The sequence below is a fragment of the Alosa sapidissima genome, chromosome 6 (genome assembly GCF_018492685.1).
Source record: "Alosa sapidissima isolate fAloSap1 chromosome 6, fAloSap1.pri, whole genome shotgun sequence".
Classification (NCBI taxonomy): Eukaryota; Metazoa; Chordata; class Actinopteri; order Clupeiformes; family Clupeidae; genus Alosa; species Alosa sapidissima.
Genome location: NC_055962.1, coordinates 39,521,426 through 39,531,425, shown reverse-complemented (window position 1 = coordinate 39,531,425; position 10,000 = coordinate 39,521,426). Strand labels below are relative to the sequence as shown.

The window sequence follows — 10,000 nt, the reverse complement described above, 5'->3', positions numbered from 1 at the left end:
ATGTCATGAATAAATGGCGTGTCATGAGTAATTATGGATTTCAGAATGAATGTGTTTGTGTAATTACATCGCTGGTCAGCCTTTGGGAAGTGGAGAATCATTAGCTCGACAGCTAAACAAATAATGGATGTGGAAGCCCTGAATGAAAGATTACTATGCCCATTCTGTGCCAACCCAAAGACTGTGATGCCCATTCTGTTCCAACCCATTCTTTTGTCAGTTCTTAATCACCCAATCATGTTCAAATCTCTCTCTGATAATCAGAGTAGCCAGACTGAGAGCTCCTCTTCAGTGTGTTAACCAGAGTGATCTGAGTGAGAGCTCCTCTTCAGATCAGAGTGAGAGCTCCTCTTCAGATCAGAGTGAGAGCTCCTCTTCAGTGTGTTCACCAGAGTGATCTGAGTGAGAGCTCCTCTTCAGATCAGAGTGAGAGCTCCTCTTCAGATCAGAGTGAGAGCTCCTCTTCAGTGTGTTCACCAGAGTGATCAGAGTGAGAGCTCCTCTTCAGTGGGCTCAGACTGAGGGGCAGATTTACGTACATCTGTGAATGCCGTGTAATCAGCACCATGGCCAATCTGCAGAAAGCGTACGCTGTGATGCTGTGTGCACTAAGACCGTCAGGCTGAATGCTCCTCCTCTCTGTCTCCTCCTCTCTGTCTCCTCCTCTGTGTCTCCTCTTCTGTGTCTCCTCCTCTGCGTCTCCTCCTCTGTGTCTCCTCCTCTGTGTCTCCTCTGTCTCCTCCTCTGTGTCTCCTCTGTCTCCTCTTCTGCGTTTCCTCTTCTGCGTCTCCTCTGCGTCTCCTCTGTTTCTCCTCCTCTGCGTCTCCTCTTCTGTGTCTCCTCTGCGTCTCCTCTGCGTCTCCTCTTCTGCGTCTCCTCTGCGTCTCATCTGTTTCTCCTCCTCTGTGTCTCCTCTGTATCCTCCTCTGTGTCTCCTCTGTTTCTCCTCCTCTGCGTCTCCTCTTCTGCGTCTCCTCTGTCTCCTCCTCTCTGTCTCCTCTTCTGCATCTCCTCTGCGTCTCCTCTGTGTCTCCTCTGTCTCCTCCTCTGTCTCCTCTTCTGCGTCTCCTCTGTCTCCTCTTCTGCTTCTCCTCTGCGTCTCCTCTGTGTCCTCCTCTGCGTCTCCTCCTCTGCGTCTCCTCTTCTGCGTCTCCTCTTCTGCTTCTCCTCTGCGTCTCCTCTGTATCCTCCTCTGCGTCTCCTCTTCTGCGTCTCCTCCTCTGCGTCTCCTCTGTGTCTCCTCTGTCTCCTCCTCTCTGTCTCCTCCTCTCTGTCTCCTCTTCTGCATCTCCTCTGCGTCTCCTCTGTATCCTCCTCTGTGTCTCCTCTGTCTCCTCCTCTGTCTCCTCTTCTGCGTCTCCTCTGTCTCCTCTTCTGCTTCTCCTCTGCGTCTCCTCTGTATCCTCCTCTGCGTCTCCTCTTCTGCGTCTCCTCCTCTGCGTCTCCTCTGTGTCTCCTCTGTCTCCTCCTCTCTGTCTCCTCCTCTGCGTCTCCTCTTCTGCGTCTCCTCCTCTGCGTCTCCTCCTCTGCGTCTCCTCTGTGTCTCCTCTGCGTCTCCTCTGTATCCTCCTCTGTGTCTCCTCTGTCTCCTCCTCTCTGTCTCCTCTTCTGCGTCTCCTCTGCTCCTCCTCTGCGTCTCCTCTTCTGCATCTCCTCTGCTCCTCCTCTGCGTCTCCTCTGCGTCTCCTCCTCTGCGTCTCCTCTGTCTCCTCCTCTGCGTCTCCTCCTCTGCGTCTCCTCTGTGTCTCCTCTGTCTCCTCCTCTCTGTCTCCTCTTCTGCGTCTCCTCCTCTGCGTCTCCTCTGTCTCCTTTGCGTCTCCTCTGTATCCTCCTCTGTGTCTCCTCTGTCTCCTCCTCTGCGTCTCCTCCTCTCTGTCTCCTCCTCTGGGTCTCCTCTGTCTCCTCCTCTGCGTCTCCTCCTCTGCGTCTCCTCTTCTGCGTCTCCTCCTCTGCGTCTCCTCCTCTGTGTCTCCTCTCTGTATCCTCTTCTGCGTCTCCTCCTCTGCGTCTCCTCCTCTGTGTCTCCTCCTCTCTGTATCCTCTTCTGCGTCTCCTCCTCTGCGTCTCCTCCTCTGCGTCTCCTCCTCTGTGTCTCCTCCTCTCTGTATCCTCTTCTGCGTCTCCTCTGCGTCTCCTCCTCTGCGTCTCCTCCTCTGTGTCTCCTCCTCTCTGTATCCTCTTCTGCGTCTCCTCCTCTCTGTATCCTCTTCTGCGTCTCCTCCTCTGCGTCTCCTCCTCTGTGTCTCCTCCTCTCTGTATCCTCTTCTGCGTCTCCTCCTCTGCGTCTCCTCCTCTGTGTCTCCTCCTCTCTGTATCCTCTTCTGCGTCTCCTCCTCTGCGTCTCCTCCTCTGTGCCTCCTCCTCTCTGTATCCTCTTCTGCGTCTCCTCTGCGTCTCCTCTGTGTCTCCTCCTCTCTGTCTCCTCTTCTGCATCTCCTCCTCTGCGTCTCCTCTGTGTCTCCTGTGCGTCTCCTCTGTCTCCTCCTCTCTGTCTCCTCCTCTGCGTCTCCTCTTCTTTGTCTCCTCCTCTGCGTCTCCTCTTCTGCGTCTCCTCTTCGGCAGGCCTTCATCCAGGAGCTGGAGCAGCAGCAGGGGGAGCTGAGGCACCTGAGGCAGACACTGTGCCGGCTGGCAGGGCAACAGGGGCAGGAGGACTGGGAGGTGGAGGTGGAGGTGGAGGAGGAGGTGGGGGGGCTGGAGGTGGGGGGGCTGTGGCGAGCCTGGCTGGGTCTGGGTCGGCGCGCTGGGGAGGTCATGGAGCAGCGGCAGCAGGATGTCCAGCGGGCGGCGGAGTATCAGCAGAGCAGCGCCGCACTGGACCAGCTCTTCCAGCAGGTGTCCAGAGAGTGGGACTACCTGGCCAGGTAAACACACACACACACACACACACACACACACACATACACACACACACACACAATTAAAAAAAAGGTCCAAATAACGATAAATACATTTTGATGAATGTAATGGATGTGTTGATGCTTACAGAGGCGTGTTGACTCATTTGCTTACCGAGGCGTGTTGACTCATTTGTCAAGGGATATTGCCAGTGTTGTATTGCCAGCGTTGTATTATGATATTGGCAGCGTTGTATTGTGATATTGCCAGCGTTGTAATGTGATATTGCCAGCGTTGTAAAGGTGTGTTGACAGGTGTTGTGGTTGTTTGCCCCTCTGCAGGGCAGACACTGAAAGCACCTCGGAGCACCTGAGCGGCCTGAAGAAGCTGTTCGCTGACCTGCAGGACCAGAGAGGCCTGCTGGAGGACCTGAGAGAGAGCAGGCATGCCATCGTGCCCCGCCTCAGCCCGGAGGATCGGGACCTGGTCAAAGAGCACGTGGAACACCTGGAGAACCGCTGGGCCCTGCTGGAGAACCTGATCCAGCAGAAGATACAGAACTCTGCCTCAGTTCTAAAGGATTTGGGGCTGGTGGAGGCCCGTCTGCGTGAGGCTCGGGAATGGGCCCAGGAGAAGCAGCCGTCGCTGGCCGCTGTCGGAACCAGCCCACCGCCCGACGTCGCGCAGAGCTTCCTGTTTGACCACTTGAGTGTGTGCGCTGAGCTGGAGGCCAAGCAGCTGCTGCTGACGCAGGCGGTAGGGGGCGCTGACGAGCTGTCCCCGCGCCTCGGCCTGAGTGAGAGGCGGAGCCTGCAGGCCCTCACGCTACAGGCCCAGGCGGAGGTGGAGGCGCTGGGCGCCGCGGTAACACAGCGTCGGAAACACCTGACCAAAGCCTTCACAGAGCGCACGCAGTTCCTGCAGGCACTGGGCCGGACGGCTAAGTGGGTGAGGCAGCAGGAGGGGAAGGCCCTGATGGAGGAGCACGTGGCTCTGCTGCCAGACGACATCTCCAGGCAGGTGGATGCCTGCAGGGCCGCCCTGAGCAGCCTGAAGGCCCAGCAGGGGGAGCTCTCGAGCCTCTGGGGGCAAGGCCGGGATCTGGTGAGGGGCAGCACAGACGAGGAGAAAGCAGAGACTCTGGAGAAACTGCAGGAGGTGCAGGGCACCTTTGAGAGGGCCCTCGGCAGGTGCACACAGAAACTGCTGGACCTTGAGAAAGCCCTGGCAACCAGGAAGTACTTCAAGGTGGACTTAGACAAGATGTGTGATTGGCTGAGGCAGACAGAGGCGCTCATGTACCCTCAGATGGACTGGAATATGTGTGATGCAGAACAACAATCCCTTATTACGAAGTACCAAACCATCCTGGAGCAAGCCTCTGAGTATGAAAACCTTTTACTTATTGTCCAAAGGGCAGGGCAAGAGATACTGCCCACATTAAATGAAGTTGACCATTGCTACCTCGATGAGAAACTCAACGCCCTGCCCCAGCACTACAATAGCATCCTGGTGTCTGCCAAACAGAGACTCGAGATCGCTCAGCAGACATTGGCTGAACGGAAAGAGTTTGATTCTCTGATGGAGGTGACTGATGAAGCTGTCAGGAAACTGCAAGGACAATTTGAAGCCCTGGAGAAGCAGACTGTCAGCTGTTCTGTAGATATCATTCCAGGACTCCATGGTGACTTCACAGACCTCTTGAAAGGCTGCAGCACTCAGGACAGGACGTTGAAGGAGCTAAAGAGGAAGCGAGAGGAGCTCCTCAGCGTAGGACACCCCTGCAACGCAGAGGCCCTCAATCACACACTGAGAGTCCACTCTGAGCTGAAGCACCATCTCAAGCAGAAACTGAAAGACCTCAACCAAATGCTGACATGCGCAGGCGAGTACAGCAAGTCAGCGTCAGATCTGGCATCTGAGCTAAAGGCTGTAAAAGAGCACATGAGTGAATTAGACACCGAGGACCAGACCTCCGACACCTTGAGTCGCTTCCACAGCCTGGCGCAGTCTCTAGCAGCTGCTGAATGTCATCTGCAGAGATTGAGTGACCTCAGCTCTGCCCAGGACCCGCAGCAGCTTATTATCTGGCAGGAGGAACTGCTCGGTCTGAAGGGAAGGGTGAGGGATGGCATCACTTCCTGTGCGTGTCTCATTAGAGATAGTGGTAACTTCCACACAGAGATAACAAACACCTTGGGCTGGTTAAAGACTGAAAGAGATGGTCTTCTTTGCTCCATTAACTTTGATGAGCTGACAGTTGAGAAGAGTGACCACCAGCTGAAGAAGATCCTGTTGCTTCAGGAAGAGGTCCAGTCCAAGGTCCAAATCTTCAAAGCTTTAGCTGACAAGGAAAGACAAAAGCATAGCAGCCACAAAGAGCAATCGCCTGCCACTTATGAGGGCCCTCTTGGAGAAGTTATGCAGTTGGAGGCCGACATCCTTCAAGCACTTTCTACAAAACAGGTGAAAGATTTTAATTTTAAATAATGTCATTTTTAGTACATTATGATTTCATCTTAGTGTAGTTGTCTTCCATTGTTATTCTGCTTCCAGTCTTAAGGCTAGTACACACCTAAGATGAGCGATGAGACAAAAAGGTTACATTGTTTCGATTTAACTCATAAAAGAGCTCTTCTTAATATTTTATATTGTTGGTTGGATTAATATTGTTGCCAATGAAAAGTCGTTGTCCTACACCATGGGTCTCCAACACGTCGCTCTCAAAAAATAACTCATTTAGGCTATCGTAAACCTATTTGGCTATACGCAATAAGGTTTCCATTACAGCAAAGCACACGTTCCATGAATGAATGAAAGCGGCTGCCTTGTCTCGCAATAAGCGGATGGAAATCCGCAGTGGTTGGTGTAAACCGGGACATTTTAGTGTCCCGACAGGCTTTTAGTAGGACTCGGGACACGCAACTCAAAACCGGGACGTCTGGTCACCCTATTCTATGTGGTAGTTGAATAACTTGCCTTTCCAGATTAAACCTCCATACTGGCTAAAAAAGGCATGTGAACAGTCTCTAAAATAAGGGTAGCTTATTATCCTTAGTAAATCCTACTGATCCGTCTCTAAAATAAGGGTAGCTTATTATCCTTAGTAAAGCGTTTGCGAAAGTTTGCACATGCGCATCTTTTTTTCTCTTGCGTGCTCTCGGAGGTAGCCTGCTGAGTATTTGCTCTGCTGCCAGCTTCTGCCTATATATCACCCAAAATGCTTGATTGCATTGCATTCTCCATATTTTTAGCTAAATTTTAATGTACCACATCAGCATAAATTGCTTTACAATTAGCATCGGGCCCTCATTAGCAGCCTTCATTATTGCCCGGCTCGCCTCAGCTTAAATACATTTCTAAATAAATGCGATTTATATGTTTTTTTCCTCTTCATGACGCATTTTTTCACTGATGCGACTTATAGTCCGGAAAATTCAGTAACTCTGAATTGGCCAAAACAAAGGCAGAGAAATAATTATTAACCAGTGTCTTCACAACATCAGTCAAAACGGGGTTAGGGTTACTAGGGTAAGCTTTACTAAGTATAAGTATATACTCTTTTGATCCCGTGAGGGAAATTTGGTCTCACCATTTATCCCAATCAATTAGTGAAACACACTCAGCACACCGTTAACACACAGTGAGGTGAAGCAGACACTAATCCCGGAACAGTGAGCTGTCTGCAACAACAGCGGCGCTCGGGGAGCAGTGAGGGGTTAGGTGCCTTGCTCAAGGGCACTTCAGCCGTGCCTACTGGTCTGGGTTCGAACCGGCAACCCTCCGGTTACAGGTCCGGAGTGCTAACCAGTAGGCCACGGCTGCCCACTAGGGTTACTAGGGTTAGGGTTACTAGGGTTACTAGGGTTAGAGTTGGGGTTACTAGGGTTAGGGTTACTAGGGTTACTAGGGTTAGGGTTAATAGGGTTACAAAGGTTAGGGTTACTAGGGTTACTAGGGTTAGAGTTGGGGTTACTAGGGTTAGGGTTACTAGGGTTGGGGTTACTAGGGTTGTTGTGTCAGTAATTGTCTCTGTCTGCAGTCCATCCTCGTACAGGCTCAGCCTCTCCTCCAGCAGTGCCACTTTGGCTTGCTCTCTGCCCAGCAGTGGCTGGAGAGGGCTGGAGAGTTCCTGGATCAGGCCAAGCAGGAAGTGGACCCTGAGGACCTGGAGGATTGTCTCAGGGAGCTGGAGGACATTCTTTCCCAGGAGACGGGCCTTGCCGGCGGGCTGGAGATGCTGCAGGACATGCCTGCTCAGCTCGAGGGGCTGGAGGGCGCTGCTCTCACACTGAACCTGACAACCAGCATATGGAGTGTGTGTCACCAGGGGTCAAAAGTCAAGGAGCAGCTGAAGAGTCATCAGCAAACCCTGCAGAGGTACAGGCCTCTCATAGGGAGTTAAACAGGCCTCTCATAGGGAGTTAAACGGGCCTCTCATAGGGTAGCAGAGTTAAACAGGCCTCTCATAGGGAGTTAAACAGGCCTCTCATAGGGAGTTAAACGGGCCTCTCATAGGGTAGCAGAGTTAAACAGGCCTCTCATAGGGACGTCCCGTTCTTGGTGTGGTTTGGATCATCCCTGTGGCTGAAGTAGCTGCTCTGTTCCTCCCAGGTGTGCTGCTATGTGGCGCCGCTATGAGGCACTGAGAGGAGAGATCATCAGCAGGATGGATGAAGCAGAGAGGGGCATGGCTGACATCACCACCATCTCAGCCGTAAGCCTGCAGGAGGCTCACAGCAAACTGGAGAAGCACAAGGTAACACACAGCACTCTAGAGAAGCACAGGGTAACACACAGCACTCTAGAGAAGCACGTGGTTGAGCGTCTAACACACAGCACTCTAGAGAAGCACAGGGTAGATCCTCTAACACACAGCACTCTAGAGAAGCACAGGGTAACACACAGCACTCTAGAGAAGCACAGGGTTGAGTCTCTAACACACAACACTCTAGAGAAGCACAGGGTAACACACAGCACTCCAGAGAAGCACAGGGTTGAGTCTCTAACACACAGCACTCTAGAGAAGCACAGGGTAACACAGCACTCTAGAGAAGCACAGGGTTGAGTCTCTAACACACAGCACTCTACAGAAGCCCAGGGTAACACACAGCACTCTAGAGAAACACAGGGTAACACACAGCACTCTAGACTCTAAAGTAGCACAGGGTAACACACAGCACTCTAGAGAAGCACAGGGTTGAGTCTCCACCACACAGCACTCTAGAGAAGCAACAGGGTTGAGTCTCTACCACACAGCACTCTAGAGAAGCAACAGGGTTGAGTCTCTACCACACAGCACTCTAGAGAAGCAACAGGGTTGAGTCTCTACCACATAGCACAAATATGATTCCTGCTGGTTACTGATGTCTAAAAGCCCCAGACTCGCCAACAGGAGGAAACACATTGCCTCTGCATCTTCTATAATCACAAGACGGCCTGACAAACTCTACCACTGAGTATGTGCTGCTTTCCACACTCCATGGACAGTCTATCGAGCTTGATTCGTCCTCTGCACACACACGATACCAGCATGGGTCCTGTCTGTGTGGGCTTGTCTGGTTCATGTTCTTAAATCATGTATGTGTAAGCCACTGGAAAAGGTTGAATCGCTGTGCACTATTGTCTTGAGTAATACATCTCATTCCCTCTCTCCCTCTCTCCCCCCCCTCTCTCCCTCTCTCTCTCTCCCTCTCCCCCCTCTCTCTCTCCCTCTCTCCCTCTCTCTCTCCCCCCTCTCCCCCCTCTCTCTCTCCCTCTCTCCCTCTTTCTCTGTCCCCCTCTCTCTCTCTCTCTCCCTCTCTCTCTACCCCTCTCCATCTCTCTCTCCCCCTCTCTCTCCCCCTCTCTCTTTCCCTCTCTCCCCCCTCTCTCTCTCCCTCTCCCCCTCTCTCTCTCCCTCTCTCCCTCTCTCTCTACCTCTCTCTCTCTCTCTCTCCCTCTCTCTCTCTCTCTCTCACTCTCTCTCCCCCTCTCTCTTTCCCTCTCTCTCTCTCTCCCCCCTCTCTCTCTCTCTCTCTCTCTCTCTCACTCTCTCTCCCCCCTCTCTCTTTCCCTCTCTCCCTCTCTCTCTCCCCCTCTCTCCCCCTTTCTCTCTCTCTCCCCCCTCTCTCTCTCTCTCTCTCTCTCTCCCCCCCCTCTCCCTGTGCCAGTGTCTGGTGGGCACTGTAGGGAGCTGTGAGGGCAGCCTGGCAGCGCTGCGAGAGCAGGCGGGTGAGCTGGCACAGGTTGGCATCAGTGCCCGTGCTGCCCGCCTGACTGACTGTCTGTGGAAGCGCTGGACTCGGTTGAGCAGTTCAGCGAGATCCCAGGAGAGAGCGCTAGAGAGCACTGCCCGGGAGTGGAGGAGCTTTGAGGAAAAGGTATGACACTTCTATCACAAGATAGAGGAATGTAAGGGTCAATAATAATATAATAATAATAATAATAATAATAATAATAATAATAATACCCCTGTCCTCACCCCTATTCTGACCCCTATTCTGACCCCTATTCTGACCCCTATTCTGACCCCTATTCTCACCTGGACCCAGGTGCAGAAGGCTCGGTCAGTAGCAAAGGACCTGCAGGGTCGTGTCCCAGAGGGTGCAGCTGAGAAGGCCGCCTCTAGGGCGGCGCTGCAGAGCCTCCTGGACTACCACGATTGCTTCTGCCTGGAGGTGGAGAGAGAGAGAGCCGGCCTCGTCCTGCTGGGGCAACTGGCCCGTGCCCTGACCCCCTTACCCCCCGAGGCCCAGAAGGGGCATCAGGATATTAGCTGCCTGCAGGAGTGCTATTGCAGGTGAGAATCTAGTATATATATATTAGCTGCTATTGCAGGTGAGTATCTCAGACGACCGGACACCGGAACGGGTTGTGAAACGATGGGATGGTGTAGTGGATAGTGTTTACAGAAGTGGACTATACAATGTGTGTGCAGTGATGGGATAGTGTTTACAGACGTGGACTATACAGTGTGTGTGCAGTGATGGGATAGTGTATACAGAAGTGGACTATACAGTGTGTGTGCAGTGATGGGATAGTGTATACAGAAGTGGACTATACAGTGTGTGTGCAGTGATGGGATAGTGTTTACAGAAGTGGACTATACAGTGTGTGTGCAGTGATGGGATAGTGTATACAGAAGTGGACTATACAGTAATTTGTGTCGGTAGCTGACTGG

General features: G+C 52.6%; 1 protein-coding gene across 1 annotated transcript in view; it reads left to right on the top strand.

Moving 5' to 3' along the window:
- The window catches only part of syne1a (spectrin repeat containing, nuclear envelope 1a), a 322,712-nt gene that overhangs the window by 125,032 nt on the left and 187,680 nt on the right, over window positions 1-10,000 (top strand). The window contains exons 52-57 of the mRNA XM_042094571.1: window positions 2,563-2,864; window positions 3,180-5,304; window positions 6,881-7,218; window positions 7,453-7,597; window positions 8,991-9,200; window positions 9,372-9,619. Of these exons, the coding sequence (XP_041950505.1) occupies window positions 2,563-2,864; window positions 3,180-5,304; window positions 6,881-7,218; window positions 7,453-7,597; window positions 8,991-9,200; window positions 9,372-9,619 (3,368 nt within the window). The remainder of the gene's footprint in view (window positions 1-2,562; window positions 2,865-3,179; window positions 5,305-6,880; window positions 7,219-7,452; window positions 7,598-8,990; window positions 9,201-9,371; window positions 9,620-10,000) is intronic.